The 16,627-nt window shown below is 34.7% G+C and overlaps 2 protein-coding genes across 3 annotated transcripts; both read right to left on the bottom strand.

Moving 5' to 3' along the window:
- Window positions 1-31: 31 nt before the first annotated feature.
- On the bottom strand, window positions 32-8,879 carry LOC110683799 (pentatricopeptide repeat-containing protein At5g14770, mitochondrial-like). Of its 2 annotated transcripts, none has more exons than XM_021860210.1 (6): window positions 8,398-8,879; window positions 7,399-7,811; window positions 3,052-6,135; window positions 2,610-2,780; window positions 999-1,127; window positions 32-389 (listed from the first exon to the last, which is right to left on the bottom strand). In XM_021860210.1, exons 2-3 carry the CDS (start codon window positions 7,726-7,728, stop codon window positions 3,337-3,339), a joined length of 3,129 nt encoding a protein of 1,042 aa, XP_021715902.1. In that variant the 5' UTR covers window positions 7,729-7,811; window positions 8,398-8,879; the 3' UTR covers window positions 32-389; window positions 999-1,127; window positions 2,610-2,780; window positions 3,052-3,336. The 2 variants fall into 2 exon arrangements, with proteins under 2 accessions (XP_021715902.1, XP_021715903.1); XM_021860211.1 differs by having other exon boundaries at window positions 32-382.
- A 1,773-nt stretch (window positions 8,880-10,652) lies between these two features.
- LOC110683796 (apyrase 2-like) lies at window positions 10,653-16,381 on the bottom strand. The gene is made up of 9 exons (XM_021860207.1): window positions 15,706-16,381; window positions 14,488-14,616; window positions 14,327-14,383; window positions 14,088-14,180; window positions 13,205-13,410; window positions 12,971-13,062; window positions 12,079-12,293; window positions 11,271-11,460; window positions 10,653-11,170 (listed from the first exon to the last, which is right to left on the bottom strand). The coding sequence occupies exons 1-9, from the start codon at window positions 16,009-16,011 to the stop codon at window positions 11,055-11,057; spliced, it is 1,404 nt and encodes a 467-aa protein (XP_021715899.1). The 5' UTR covers window positions 16,012-16,381; the 3' UTR covers window positions 10,653-11,054.
- Window positions 16,382-16,627: the final 246 nt, after the last annotated feature.

Below are 16,627 nucleotides of genomic sequence, written 5' to 3'. Positions count from 1 at the left end.
AGGTTTTCTAAATGACTTATGACGGTGTGAATAGCATAAAATTGTATTCAATTATCAATCAGTTGAGTCGGTTAATTGATGCATATTGTGCTCTGTATAATACAAAGTACAAAATTCTCGACACATTAAATCAAGCATAAGCTACCATGTTGATGTAGCCTTAATAATATGTTCTATACATGCACTAATGAAAAGCTAACTTCACATTCACATATGCAAGTTTCCGTAATGAAATAATATTCCCTGTGGAAGCTTCAAAATGTAATCAGGCTCCCTCCAGCAATATCACCTTAATCACGACGAAATCAGCAAACTCCTTGTGCAGCTTGTTGTTGATCATTGAAACATATAATTAAGCAATGTCTTCTACAGGGCCGCCTTCCTATATTCTAGAATAAAGGAGATTAGTGAGTAATTGAGCAGCCAAAGAACACACACAAATGCTTATCTGCTACGACTACCAGTAGCAATAGAAATACAAGTTTACAAGGAAAAATAAAACTGATGTGCTTTTCAGATTGTATTGCTTCTTGAAACTTAAATCACTTTTAATAATCATAGACTAGTCCATTGCTTCTCTATGCAAAAGATCAAAGATACAATAAGTGTACTTTCGGTAACAATGACATCTGTCATTAGATAGAACAATCTAGACTAGTATCTGTTGCAGAAGTTTTCATTAAAATTCTCCCAATTCTTAGGGAGATTACCATGAATTATGCAAGTCAAAAAAAATAAAAAATAATAAAATAAAATAAAATAAAAATAAATAATAAAAATAAATAAATAAAATGACAAAGGAGACATTAATTAACATTAAAAGTTTTTTTTTTTTTGCTTAAACAAGAAGAATAAGATAATATTAGCTTCTAAATTTTCACACCCTATATTTAAAAGCAATCATGCATGCTTATTCAAAATGTCCCTATATTTTAGGATGACCAGCATCCTCAACAAAACCAAGCAGTCTTTTCATGAACAAGTAGATTGAGTGATACCTCAAATGATGTTAAGTGAAGAACGGAAGATAAAGCACAATGGTGCTTATTCTGCCTATCTTCCCCACTGTCATCCCATACACCGCCAGGTCATCATGGGAGACTTCACATGTAACTCCATTAGTGACCCTACCATCAGAAGACATACCAAGAATCATGTAGTGGTTATATACTAGAAAAACACATAAAACTATAAAAGGTCAGGTTTAATTCTTTCAGAAGCCAACAATAGTCAGTACTCATCAGGGAAGCTTGGGACCTAAGCAACATATGGCCTAGATGTCATTGAAGGGTGATAAATCTCAAATAGACTTTCATGAAATCATAAGTGGCTTAAATCAGAGCACCCACTATTTTTCAATACATCATGAATTATAATTAAAGCTTATTTTTAACACCCACATGCCTCTCTTTTGGGTATTCAGACTTTAAAAGTTGGGGCATTGAGAACTGAGACAAAAGGCAAGGCAGGTGGGTTGAGTCCAGCAGGACTACAGTCTTTGGGAATCATAAACCAAATCCTTCACACTGCTCACTGCCTCAAAATGTTATGCATATTCACTCAACATTTACCATGCTCAATGATTCTAACTTGGAAAATATGAACAAAATACGGGGGTTATAAATTCCCTCAACATTAAGCATTAGTGTAATTCATGTTCCTACAAGATTCATAATAAAGATAATATGAGAAGATAAGCAGCTGCCTTAACTAATGATGTATTATGCTATTATCCACTGATCCACTATGCTATCAAGACTAAAAATTATGAAATTTCCCCCAAAGAAAAAGTTTCTCAAGATCTTGAATTGAGCCTTGATTTGACAAACCACCTATTTTGACTCTCAACAATGAGTCTACAAAATGAAGAACCAGTCAAAAGGAGAATGGCAGGGTTGTGTTTTTATGAGCTACAGGATGGTCAATCTTGTTAAAAATGGTAACAGAAGTTTCCAGAAGCAAAGGCTAGTCAGCAAAATGATCAAAGGAGTCATTAAAATATTTCTTCTGGTACTCCAGACAAGCTTAATGAGTTTTTGTAAATGACAGGCGAAAGTGTGCTTCTGTGGGCCCGTGGCTCTGAAGGATTGCTTTCACAGAACAAGTTCAATTGGATAAAATTACTGATGATGTTTCACCTATAGACACACAAACCTCTGGGTATCAAACCCATTCCATCAGAATAATCCTGAATTCTATGAATATTTATTACAAGAGCAGCTACATGATGAGTGTACGCAGAAAACAAGCAGGTCAAATATATAAGAGCAACTCCTTGACTTTTTTTTTGGTTGGGGGGGGGGGGGGGTGGGGATGCAAAAACATGACACATTGGATTGAAGTCTCTAACATGATTCAATAAAATAAAAAGTAGTTGCACCAAATTAAAATGACCTGGACATATTTATGAATGCAGCATTGCAGCCTCTATTCCCTGAGGGATGGTTAAAATCAAGGAGGACCACAAGCTCAGGGCTCAACAAAAGAAAAAATGGAAGCAAATCTAAGCAATTCCGTATGGAATTTGTGGTAATTATCGTCCACACTTTGCTTCCATCAACAAAAATAACAGAAGTGGGATATTCAGTGAGCTCAGACGAAATGCTTACCAACAAGGTTTGCGATAAATGCACTTCATATGAGAAGACCTCTCTCAAAGACAACAAGAGACTTGTAGCATCTTTTTCTGAGATTGTACAGATACAACTCCAGCAATATGATTGGCTGCTCAACTGGCAAAAAGCTTCTCTATGCTGGCCAACCAGTAGTACTATGTCTACCTACATAAATACCATAAAGGAGTTGTAAACTTAATCACTTGGGAAAATACTAACTAAACCTTGTCAGTTTCAGAAAACAATCATTAACGATATAGAGATGACATTAAAATTAGGAGAAAACTTTGATCTATTTATTTATTTATTTGTTTGTTTGCTTAAATCTGCAATAGTTTCTTTCTAATTACATGGCACATATACCTATAAAATAGTGACAAATGAAAAAAACACTCTTATGACATATGAATGTCTTGTACAAAAAAGCTTAACTTACAGAGAAGATAGTGAAGTTGTTGAATTTCAGTAAATGCGCCTCATTTCCTCAAGTCTCCACCAGGGAGGAAGATTAGCCTTTCAAGGAAAAAAGGAAACCCTCACCCAACTAGCACAGACACTCAAAATATTTAGTGGGAGGGCTTTCTCAGAGAGCTCCTTGAGTGAGGGAGTATCATAGTGCACTTTCTGCTGTTCTCTCTTCAGCAATGTGGCCAATTTAGGCATCAACTTAGATAAGAGACCAACAATGTGAGAAGGATAACCTAAAAACAATGGATTTAAGCTACTCCTCGCTGCTTGGACTAATTGTAACGTGACCTCTTCCATAGTACTGTTCCTTTAATCTCAGAGCAGCAGCTTTCTTACCTGATCTCGCTAAAGTGCGACAGATAGAAGAGATAGTGCTTGTACCAGGAACCAACCCTTTTTCAGTCATTTCATTCCACAATTTCATGGCTTCAGCTTGATATGATCGTTTCAACATCTTCTCAAGCTCTGCTTGATTGGATAAATTGCACCACCCACTTATGAGTATGTCATATGTTGATGCATTAGGTGATCTGCCTCTAACCTGCATTTCATTCATAAGTTCTCTAGCCTGGCTCATCTTTCCCAGCAGTGAAAACTGGTGGATAAGTGTATTGTATGCAGCAGTCGTGGGGATGAAACCTTTGCACACCATTTCGCAGTAAAGTCTGATTGACTCCTTTGTATTACTCATCTTTGCATAACCCGAGACCAAAATATTGTATGTCACAGCATTAAACACAAATCCTCTTTCTTTCATTTCATCAATCAATCTCACTGCCTCTCTCGTTAGACCTGCAGAGAATACACCATCAAGCAGAGTATTGTAAGTGACCATATTAGGGGTCAGCCCCTCATTTAGCAATAGGAAATATGTTGCAAAGGCCTTTTTTATATGGCTACTTCTGCAATATCCAAGTATAAAGTTGTTATAAGTGACAATATCAGCTGGTATTCCTCTGCTTTTCATGTTTTTTAAAACAGTAGAAGCTTTGTTTGTCATTCCCAGCTTGCACAAGACATTGATAAGGGAGTTATAGCTTAAATAATTTGCCTCAAGGCCCATGTCTAGAAGCTGCTCATGAATCTGCATGATTACACTTGCCCTTCTGGTCTTTGAAGCTGCAGCAAGGACAGCTCTGTGCACACTAGGCATCGGAAAGAAACCAATAGCTGACATTTGAAATAGAATATCCATTGCTTTGTCCAGCTTATCAAAATTACACAATCCTGTAACAAGGATATTACAGGTAATTTTATTGGGCATTAGCCCATCAACCTTCATATCAGACCACAATTTAAGAGCCTCCTCCACTCTTCCATCCTTACAATAAGCATGGATCATTGTGTTGTATGTAGCAGCATCTGCAACCAAATTAAACTGTTCCAGACCACCATAAACTGATTCAGGCTCATACTTTCCATGCTTCAAAAGTCCACTCATCAACACATTAAATGCAACAATATCAAATCCTAAACCTTTTTCAGTGAATTCTTGGGCCAGATGAAGAGCAGCAGACACATTTCCCAACTTAAAGTAGCCATCCATCAAATTTGTGTAGTTAAAGCGGTCAAGCAATATGCCTCTGGACATGACATCCTTAACCAAATCCATTGCTTCGTCCATCTTTTCACTTCTTTTGTACATATTAACAAATGTATCAACTATATATTTATTTTCTTCTAAATCTTGTGATTTCATTTCCTCGTACAACTCCAAGCCAAGCTCTTGCTTCCCAGCCATAACACACCCATGTATCAAAGTACCATATGTTATGGAATTAGGAACCACATTTTGCTGCACCATCTTCCTCAGTAATTCGAAAGCTTTCTCAAGGATTCCTTCTTTAATATATCCATTCATCATTGATGAGTAAGTGATGACACTTGGAGTAACACCTGAAACCTCCATCTCTTGCAACACGGATTCAGCATTCTTCATGTTCCCTAATTTGCAGCAACCATCAATCAGTGCAGAATAAGTAATTTGATTGGGTCTCATGTTATGCATTAAGAGCATCTTAAACATGTCTTCAGCCTCTGTTGGTTTTCCAGCCTTAAAAAGCCCATCCATCATAGCTGTATACAAGACAAGGTCAAGACATAACCCACGAACCACCATCTGACTTAGAAAGGCAAATGCGCCTAATGGATTCCCACATTTTAATAAAGCATGAATGATAGCTGAGGATGACACGTGATTAGGTTCTATTCCCATTTGCTTCATCTCCTGAAAAAGAGCCTGTGCCTCTGTTACCTTTCCACTCTTGCAAAGGCCACTTAAAATGGAAGTATATGTAATTAGATCCGGAAAGATTCCAGCATTAACCATGTCCTGATATACAGCCAGTGCTTCATGCATAACTTCTGGGGTGCTGTATGCAGTGATTAATGTTGTGTATGTAATCACATTGGGTTGTACTACTGCTACACCTGTTTTCTTAGCATCGATCTGAATATTTTCCACATCTGACAGAGACTGTTCACCTAACTGTGATTCCCATATTATATTCAATAGTTTCTTGGCCTCAGAAAAATTCCCGATCTTGCAAAATCCATAAAGTAAAATATTATAAGTAATAATGTCAGGTAGTAAACCCATCTTGTTTACATCTTCCATTACTTGAAGAGCATTAGTCATCATACCGTTTTTGCAAAAGCCATGAATCAAGGTGTTAAAGCTTATCAGATCAGGAAGACAATCAACATTGTCACCATTGTATTCGACTAAATTATTTAAGACCTGTTCTGCATGTCCCATCGATCCAACATCACAAAATCCCTTGATCAAAATATTACCAGTACAAATATCAATAGGAATTCCCTTCTTTATCATCTGAGACAAGCATCCCATGGCCTGCTCTGGCAAGTTTCGCTGGCAGAAACCCCATATCAGAGCATTATAGGTGACAGTATCAACTTCAACAACAGTCCCAACAAAGTGAAGAGCAGAATCCAACATGCCCAAATTGCATAAAGAGCGGATTAATATGTTATGGGTGGAGACATTAGGCATTACCCCACAAGCCAGCATCTCTGAATAGACAAGCCATACCTGATGATCAGTTAAAAGAAAAATTCAAATTATCCAATTAGCAAGTAGTTTGACTAGAATGTCCTCAGTACGGAGACAAGGGAAATCCACAGGATAGCATTTTCCAACACAAGCCATACCTAAATAATCTAATCAGAGCTACTTTAAAGCCGATTTAGTGATGTGTATCAAGTATACACTTAAGCAGAATCAAAATGCAAATGCCTTAAAGAGGGGGTGAAGGGAAGCATATACCCACACTTAAAACCCATCTACACATATATCTCCAAAATCAAAAACTTTGAGCACAATAACTAGCAAGAAATTTTATGTTTTTCTTCTAAGAGAGGAAGAGGAGGGGGGGGGGGGGGGGGGAGGTATATATTATTAATATGATAGGCATGCAAGCTAACTCCAAGGAACCGCCATCAAAGATCATCCATTTAACTTACTTTAAATTCAATAACTCTTATGATTCCCTCAATCCTGCCAATGCACACACATACCATTCACCCAACCAGACCCAAAAGAAATAAGGAAAACACTAGGGGGTTTGGAGTTCTTGCAAAGCAGAATCATACAGTGCCAACTACAAGATCAATCTTTGTTCTTGCAAAGCGGAATTATAAAGTGCAAAATACAAGATCAATCTTTGTTTTTCAAACTAAATCAATATATTAGGACCTAGCATATACACTCCTTTCCTAATCAAAGACCTGGGAAATGAATTGGCACTCATTTCATTTATTTGGATCTCCTCCTTGTGAGTAGAGCATATAAAACTGCGCTCTCACAGTAGGAGTGCCAAAATCATTTCACAAAGGTCATCCCTTTTTCTTTGTGTTTACATTTTTATGCATCTTCACAGATAAGGATATATTTAAAACTTTTCACATCCCTACTTTCCAGATAATTTTTGCCTTTATCTATAATATAACTCTGGTATATTGAAAAATACACGAGAAAATGTGAATTGTCAATTAGCATCCGGAGTACATTATTGAATGTATATTTCCACTCTTATACTCATTTATATTAATTAAAATGGTTAAATTGAAACATATATATCACAATTGACCATTTCAAAAAAGCATTGTGTGCAGTGAGTCACAGACTTAAATAACAGTGACATATTCATTAGTTGTACAGTGTGATCAGCATGCACCCCAATACTTTGCAATTCTAAGAAGTAGCATAGGATGTTAGACCCCCCCCCCCCCCTCTTATACCTTATATAAAAGGTAAATAACCAACCCTTAACCAATTTAAATGCACAAGCAATACCTGACAAGCCATGCCAAGGTTATGAAATCCACGTAGGAGGTGATTCCACGACCGCAAGTCTGACGGAGCAACTCCATTCGATTGCATGAAGGAAAATGTTTGAATAGCCCGGGAAGGATGTCCACAGGACAGAAATAGATGAATGAGGGAGCACAAAAGGGAGGCATAGAACTTTGTCTTTGAATGTGGTATGGAAACTTGAGATGATGATTGGATAAGGGAATTTTGAGAGGGGAGATATTTGATGGGGATTGAAAAAGCATTTGTAAGCGAAGAAAAAGGTGCAAGAAAATTCCTTCTTCTACTCCTTAAAAATTGCATAAACAACATTATTGATCATTTCTTCACATTGCATCTACTGTCTTCAAAAATTCACAAATCATTGTTGTTATTGTATTAAGTGCTCCACTTCCCTGAGAGTCAAGAAATAATTTTTATCAGTTACATTGATAGCATTGACAACACCCCCAAAGATTAAGACTTTGTACTTATTTGTAATTGCAACTTCAATTTCTACTATTAAATCATAAATAAATAAATAAAAATCAGAATTCTCCATCAAAATCCCCTCAAAATTTGAATTTTAGTTCAAATATTAGACATCGAGCTCTTATTCATCCTTTCTTCTATCAAATAAAATTCAAATGTTTAAGCTTTTAGCTCTATTTTATCAGCTTGTCCATATACATCAATTTTTATTCAACAATTTTAAAATACCCTTTTACACAACATTCAGCAAAATCAAATAAGAAATCATAAAAATAAATGATTTCAAAAATTATAAGTAATAATAATACAACAACCCCATTAATCAAGTCAATTTTAAAAGTAAATGAAACACAAAATAATTAAGAATACAACAAACTCATCAATCAAGTAAAAAATTAGCTGATAAAAGCATAAATAAATTCAACATTTGAACAAAACACTCAAACCCATTACCACAAACTGCATATATTAATAAATTTCAAAGTAATCTGGAAAGGGGAAGAATACTACCTGAGCTCAATGGCGGCTGAAGCTCTCAAGTTCAAGTTCAGTTGTTACTGGTTATAGGTTTAGGAATTTGATGGGTTAAAAAACCCAAGAATAAAACTGATTCAGCTTTTTCTAATTGTTTAATACAAGATCAATAAATATTGGAAGAGAATTGATTACAAGAATTGTAGAATAATGAGAGAGAAAGAAGAGAGAGATTGTTATGCTTATTCAGGCAGTCGAGAGTCGAGAGAACTCTGCTGTTCTCACTCGACTAGTCGACCCACTATATGCTGATTTTTTTTTTTAATTTATTATTTTTATTACTATTATTTAAAAAAAAAAAAAAAAAAAAAAAAAAAAAAAAAAAGTGGTATGGGGTATGTAAAGTCTGTAATTACTTATACGATTATTTTTATTCAGTACACAGTTTAGTTCAGCTCTAATAAGTTTAGTTTAGTTCAACTCCTAATTTTCCTCTTTTATAAAATATTCATTTTAGTTCAGTTCACCCCTAATAAATTCAGTTCAGCTCAATTCAGTTAATGAGAACAGACCCTAAATAGGAGGTCAATGATAATATTAACATTTTCTTTTGAAACAATGATAATAGAATGATTTCCCTAAAAATGTTCAAGCATAAATTTATTCCCTATATGTATCGGTTTAAAAAGTAAGTCCCACTATGTTGTCCACGTAGCATTGGTTAGAGTTTTGTAATTTTTTTTTTTTCCAATTAAACATAGAACCGCTAACGGTGATAGCGTATCTATACATTAAAACAGTGATAGCGGTTCTAATAATTAAATAACATCACACTATAATTTCTTTTCCACTTCCTTTTGTCTATTAGAACCGCTAACGATATTAACAGTTTTAATGTATAAAACCGCTATCACCGTTAGTGGTTCTATGTTTGGAAAAAAAAAAAAAAAAACTGAAGCTCTGTCCAATCCTAACATCATGGGAATAAGTTTTTAAACCAATACATATAGGAAATAAATTTACCTTTAAGCAATTTTTAAGGAAATCATTCAATGATAATATTAACATTATTGTTTCACGTCAAAAAAATATTAACATTGTTAACCATCAATTCGTTTTTTTTTTTTTTTTTTTTAATAAAAAAATCATTCTTGAATCTTAAGCACTACATGTTTATGGTTAAGAGGTCGTTAAATAATATTTATTTTTTATCAGGTAATGTCTCGCATACTAAATTTAAATGGACTAATATGAACTCACATGTATCTTATGTTTTCCATATCCTTAACTTAATTTAACATTATCTCCTCCAAACAAATCACTAGGCCAAGGACAAAGTTATCATCGGAGTTAAAGTTGTGATTTTTTTAAAATAAAATTTTGTAAAGAGGAAAAATGTATGAGATTTTTGAAAATCTCATGTGAAAAGGTGTTTCTCGCCTAGAATTTTGAAAAATCCAAGCATTTTGTTTTCAATTTTTTACAATTATTATTTTTATCATAACCTTTAATTTCAAACTTGAATTAAGGCATATAATATAGTTAGAAAGCTCTAGAAATCTAGTCTCAAACCCAATTAAAATAAGGTCAATATCTTAAGATACGACCAAAATAATACAAGAGTGTCAATTTTGGACCAAGTTTAGCATTTTAATCATCTCTCTCTTGTTTTTAAATTGGACTTGGACTTCTAATATATCAATGCATTTGTTCATTGTTCATACTTGACATCACATTTATTCAAAAAAAAATAAAAAAAATAAAAATACTTGACATCACTTTAGTGCAGAACTAGGTTAGATCTCGTGCCATGCACGGTGATCGTTATACATTATTAATAGATAAATATTATAATCATAAATTAGTCGAGGAATAATAAAAGTATATGATATGTTAAATTTTAATTGTAGTTTCTAATACACAATTAAAAATAAAAGTAGGCAAAAAATCCGACCAATATTTTTTTGTTGTAAAACAGAACACAAAATATTTTTAAGAATATAATTTTTGGTTTATAATTGTCCAATTTTCTGTTTTAGAAAAATTATTTGTGAAATCTTTTTATTTTAAATATACTACATTAATATGGAATATGTACAACAAATAATATTATTTTGGAAATTGATTTGTTTCCTTAATTAATAAATTTTTTATATAAAAAAAATAATAATAATTAAGGACACACCATGAGATGACACGTGTCATTACTAGTATGCCTTTTAGTATATAGTATTGACTTATTAAATTAACTTGCACAAACCTTAAAATTTGAAAGAATTGACAACAAGGTGAGAAAAACCAAAGCCTAAGTCAATTTATTAATTTTTGGTTGTTTTATAATAATAAAGCTTAACCTCTTTACCGAGCACAGGAGTTTCAACTACTGCTATACTTCTATTTGAAATCATCTATGGAGTATTACTTTCAATTGATCAATAAAACAATCAGCTACTTGGCATTGTATAAAATAATTACAAAGAATAATGACATAAGTCACTGGTATCAAAGTCATTTTTAATGTCATCCAACAGCAGTTCTTTGAATCAATTTGGTACAGATCTGGAAAGCAAGAAGGCGTGTCAAAACTTCTGGAGTCACTGTCCACCCAATCATAGCAGTAGTCAAGACTCAATTCCAACAAAAAGACTAGCCTGAAAGGCAGGGAAAAGCTTCAACGATGACATATTTCTCAATTATGCCAAGGATGACATGACATCGATGGCACTTCCTAGTGGCCATGCTGCTTCCACCAGAGAATTTCCGTATGGCACTTTCTTCACCAATGTCATCTGTTGTGAAGGCTTTAGGCCTGTGTAAAAAGAACAAGCACACAACAAAAGATTAGAATAAGTTTAACGAGCCCTAAGGGAAATCGTTTATCATAGAAACAGATAAGAGAATCAACTTACCAAAACCATCCACAAGTAGTGTGTATTGGTAAACAAGATCCATGCATAGGTAAGGCAGATTTCCTTCTTCTACATCTGGGAATTTAGATTTCCCATCTTCAATCTTGGTGCCACAAGCGCGCTCAGCAGCTTCCTTGAAATCTGAAGGGCGTACAGTGACAACTGGTTCCTTTGAGTTAATAAAACGAGCCTGCAGAAACAATAAATGAAGTTTAATTGATATACCAAACTACTGGTACTGCTTTTTTTCATTATATTATATTTTATTTATTTTAATGTGGGAAGAAAGGGATTATTTTAAGTTGGAAGAAGAACCCCATAACTATTTCAAATTTATTAACTATTACTAAAACAGAAGTTGCTGACATCACCATTGCTCACGTGTGGCTTTTTCAATAAAAATTTTCCAGCCTAAATGCAATGATGATGTCATCTTTCTTTTCTTTTTTTTTTTTTCTTTTTCTTAACTTTTTTTTTTTTTGGAAAGCTATCATATTTAACATTTTTGAAATTAAATATTGGAAGCTTCTACATTACAACTAAAATATATCAATTTATCGTAGAAAATTGAAACAGTTTTAAATAGCACACTAATAAATGAGCTCCTATATTGAACTATGAAATAGATTACGTTGAACTAATACTATATCATAATTTTGATTAATATAAAAAATTTTAAAATTACAAAATATAGGTAATTCTTATTTATATTCATGTATAATAGCGATTTATTTTTAATTAAAAATAGGTTTTATATAAACCGCACATCGCACGGGTTCTAACCTAGTAAAAAAACTAAAAAACATACCTCGGCTGCTCTATCAAAGAAAAATGAAGCAACAAACAGATTCTTCTGTCCATCACCCCCACCACCATTCCATACACCGCCAAAAGAGCACTTCATGTGGGTACATGTTTCATTGACTTTCAAAGCTTTCGCTGTAAATGATTTGCAAGAATCCACATCTGCGCCAGATGGAGAAGCTGACACTTCATACTGAACTCCTCCGTACTTGTATGAACCTTGAAAGCAGAAGATTATAATGTCAATTACCATGATGATAAGTAAATCTACAATTCCCATCCACAGGCTGTTTATCTGATATGTATGAATGATAACTCATTCACCCAAACTCACCAAAACAGAGCACTTAAAAAATTAGGGGAATAAATTTCACTAGTAACATATACACATGAATATGTACAAATATCAAAGAAAAACACTATCCATTTTCATTTATTTAGAAAAACATAGCATCACCTACAAAGAATGTGAACCTATCATATGAACAGTCCAATGCCTCTCAAGAGGCTCCCAGATATGGCACAAGTTGACAGAAAAAGGACGGTTAATAGATCTTCTACTAACAAGAAATTTGATTCAAGATGGCTAGACTGAATGGATTGTGTACCATGAAAATGAATACACATCATAGCATTCATAGCATAACAACCACCCAGTGCCTTGTGTAAATCACCAGTTTAAGATAGGTCTGAGGATCATACAGTAAACTTAAACATGCAATTGTAGCATAAAATGGCAAAAGAATAGAATAATTAGCTACTTAGGAACAAAAGAAGCAAAAGAGCACTGTAAACAAGATGTTACAAAGTCATCCAAATGAATATGATGTGCCTAATCCAATGGGCAGTAGTTGAAATAATGACGGATATGATAGCAGAAATTAATGAGTTTATACCTTGATAGCCTGGCAATATGCACGGATTTTCTGAATCCCCAACTTCCTTCAAAATCTCAGCACGAGCAGCCAGTAAACCATAGTGCAAGTAACTGGAAAAAGAAGCCTCAATGAGCTTAAAGGTGATAGCAAAACAATTTAATGACAAGTTCATTTAGATACAAAGATACAGACAAAGAAACAAGGTGTGAAAAAACAAGCACAGAAAGTACTTTAGAGAGAAGACAGGCTGACCTGTGCACATATAGGTAGTACTTTTTACCCTTTAGATACATTTCCCTCACATATGCCTCCTCACCATCAGACACCTTTGGAGCATTAGCAGCATCACTCTCAGAAACAGCATATGCCATCTGAACAGACCCACCTCCAAGATCAACTACTCCCACTGTATCTGAGTATTTCTTTCCCAATTTTCCTAGAAGATAGTTTATGGTTACCTACACACCAATGAAGAAAAACAAATTAAGCTCCAAATGCTTAACATAAAGATGCCAAATGCTGAAGCCACTAAATCCAGCGTCATGCATATTAGGATTCAAGGGGAGAAAAACACATGCACAGAGTGAGCGCTTTCAAAATCTATAACTAATCAACTAGGTTCCATCATAAAAATAGGCCCATTTAAGAACACAACCATCAGCAACCAAAAGCACACATAATCGCATATAAAAGAAAAGGGATAGTACTGTACGGCAATGAAAGGTACTACCTGACAAGCATGTGTGCTCTCATTGAGGAGAAACAGCAATGGATACCATTGACATAGTCTATAAGCAGAGACTATACTTTCAAAAAACCACCAAGTAGCAAAAAAAAGGACAAAAAAATCCAATAAACTGTGTTAAATACTGTAGAATCCAGTCAAGCATTTTGAAAACAGGCACAGTAAGACGACTCACAATGAACTTAGAAATTATTGGTGAAGTGGTGAACAGACAACACTACTACACTAGCGGGGAGAGAGAGAGAGAGAGAGAGACTATTTCTTTTGCTACCCACTTTAGTCCTCAAAATCTACTAAAAGTGCCCACATAACAGTATATATGTAGTAAAAATTAATTCACTAGGACTTTAGGATAAGCAACAAAAGAAGTTTAAGGATGTGACCACATACCCACTGAAATGCACCTTCCTGGTTTCCATCCAAGACAGTGACCCAGTCTGGTTCTGATTTCAGATCACTTTTATCCTTGAGCAGGTCCCTGACCTATATAAAATAAGATACCAACGTCAATTAAAAGACAAAAAAGAGAAATTACATTTTTGTCAAATCTTCTCTGACAACCCAACAATGAGAGACACCAAAAAGTAATTATTTATCATGCATGACAAATAAGAGAGTCAAGAACATACTGCTTGCAATATTCTTTCAGGCGCATCACCATCCAATTGCCTCAAACCTGCAGTTGCCTGTAAGAGAAAATGGCTCAATTTTTTCAGGTTATACTGGCAAATAACAAAATATTAGACAATTGATCATTTAGGGAAGAAGAACTATCAGCTACATAGCTTACCCCAACTTTGACGGGAGTCTTCCCAAGCAAGTTCTTGGGAATAACAGCTTCTGCTTGCTCTAGGAGAGAAACTAGTGAATTAGCAGCATCCTGAGGGTTGCTTGCAAATGAACTTAGACCTGGTTTTTTCTACAAAGAAAAATTGAAAACCAGGGTTATATAACAATTGCAAGTATTGCATATTAATTTCTATTCACTCAATGATGAAGCTTGACAGGAAAAGTAAAAGCATGAAACAAATTTTAAGTAAGACACGACATCTACCACCTATAAGAAGCCAACTATTACACAACAGCAAATGAAAGAAGAAAAAGGAGCAGCAACCACTGCATAGGGATAGAGGCAATCAGACAAATACAGTCAACATCATTTTGCAAGCTCAGCAAAGGTTGGGATAAAGATAAACCCTGCCTTCAATAGAAAAACAAGTAGCTTTAAACACAGAAGTAAACCAGGACAGGGGTAAACTAGAGGAAACATCTTGAGCTCAAGGTTTACTAGATGATTCAAAAACCTATCACAAGTATAATTGCAATTCTAGAAACCAAATCCACCAACTACCTAAGCCCTTTCCAATTAAGTTAACTGATCCCCTGCAATACTAAAGCAAATATATCATTTTTTATGCCCAGATAACTGATCAGTAATCACTAGATAAGAATAATCATGCATTTTGATTTCATTCTTGAATTTCAAACTCTAACCAAAAATCAGAGATGATCAAATCACTGAAACAATAAGCTTCAGACTTGTCCGGCATTCAATTATTTAAACCACATCAGAACTCGTCCCAAAAATCCATCAATGTACAATGCACCATAATTAAAGCCATAATTACATTCATGAAAAAATAAAAATCCATTCAGAAACTGCAAAGCCAATTACCAAGCAAAATCAAAGTAACCTTAGAAACAATTATGTATTACCAGCATTAACCTTTAGATCCATACTATGTAGATAGATCATAAGCAACCCAAACACTCCCAAATCAGTTCAAAAGCATAATTCAGAAGAATTTCACAAATCCCCACAAAAATAAAACTAAATCCAAATCAAACCCAGTACATATTAATCTTTAAATACCACAAACACAATTAACACTCTCAAATCAGCATAAAGCAGAATTCAGAAAATTTGAAAAATTCCCACAAAACTAAACTTACATCCAAATCAAACCCACTAAATAAAAATTCAAAATTTTCACAAAAATTCACTCACCTGAACAAAGAGTTCGAGATCATTACCAATGGGAACAAGATCCAAATTCTTATCAAAACGAAAAACATGAACCCTACTCCCAGAACTCCCAGCATCAAAGATCACAGCATATCTACTACCACCAACCGCAACAGAACTACCAGTCTTCATCTTCCTAGGAGAGAACCCTTCATCAGTGGGACCCGGCATCATATACAGAACAAACGAGATCAGCAAAAGGGGCAATGTAATCACAAGAATTATACCCTTATAACGGTAAATCTTGTCAGAAAACGACTCTTGTTGATACTTGTTTTTCTTAAGCATTTTGTCGAACGAGTGGTGTGCGTCTTGTAGATGGGGTTGATCAGATGATGCTGGGGAAGTTGATGATGAAACCCCAACTGGGTTTGACGACGACAATGGCGGTGCCTGACCCTCCGTGAAAAGCTCCGCCGATGACGGCGATCTGAATCTGATCTGCCCGTTTACACCACCCGACGACTCCAGTTCTTCTGATTTGGGTGGATAAATTATGATTTTTTTGGGGAATTTGGTGAAATGGGTGATTAATTTTTTTGGGTTTTTTTTTTGATAAATTCTCTTCACTCTCTCTTCCTAAGGGAGGGAAGGGAAGAGATTTATGATGTTAGAGTATGATAGAAATAAAAATGATTTATGTATTCCAATGTTCTGATGGTTTCGGGTACTTATATAGTATGGAGTTTTTAAAAATAAAATTATTTGATTTGTACGGAGGAAAAGTAGGGGAACTTTCAAGGGTAGTGTCGGAGAGTAAGCAATTGTAGTTTTCAGTTTTCACATCTCACAATCGGGTCATTCGGGTCGAGTCTGGGTTGGATTCTTCGGGTCGAGTAATATTTGATTATTCGAGTTGGATCAAATTAGTTCGGGTGTCTGTTAAGATCAGATCAACTCTATT

The sequence above is a fragment of the Chenopodium quinoa genome, unplaced genomic scaffold, assembly GCF_001683475.1.
Source record: "Chenopodium quinoa cultivar QQ74 unplaced genomic scaffold, ASM168347v1, whole genome shotgun sequence".
Classification (NCBI taxonomy): Eukaryota; Viridiplantae; Streptophyta; class Magnoliopsida; order Caryophyllales; family Amaranthaceae; genus Chenopodium; species Chenopodium quinoa.
This window is presented reverse-complemented; position numbering and strand designations above follow the sequence as displayed.

Coding starts and splice junctions, on each gene's coding strand:
- LOC110683799 (XM_021860210.1), bottom strand. CDS start 7,728: ATGTTGTTTATGCAATTTTTAAGGAGTAGAAGAAGGAATTTTCTTGCA. Junction 6,136..7,398: donor ACCTTGGCATGGCTTGTCAG/GTATTGCTTGTG, acceptor ACTGATCATCAG/GTATGGCTTGTCTATTCAGA.
- LOC110683796 (XM_021860207.1), bottom strand. CDS start 16,011: ATGCTTAAGAAAAACAAGTATCAACAAGAGTCGTTTTCTGACAAGATT. Junction 14,181..14,326: donor CTGAAAGAATATTGCAAGCA/GTATGTTCTTGA, acceptor TATTTTATATAG/GTCAGGGACCTGCTCAAGGA. Junction 13,411..14,087: donor AGGAAGGTGCATTTCAGTGG/GTATGTGGTCAC, acceptor ATTGGTGTGTAG/GTAACCATAAACTATCTTCT.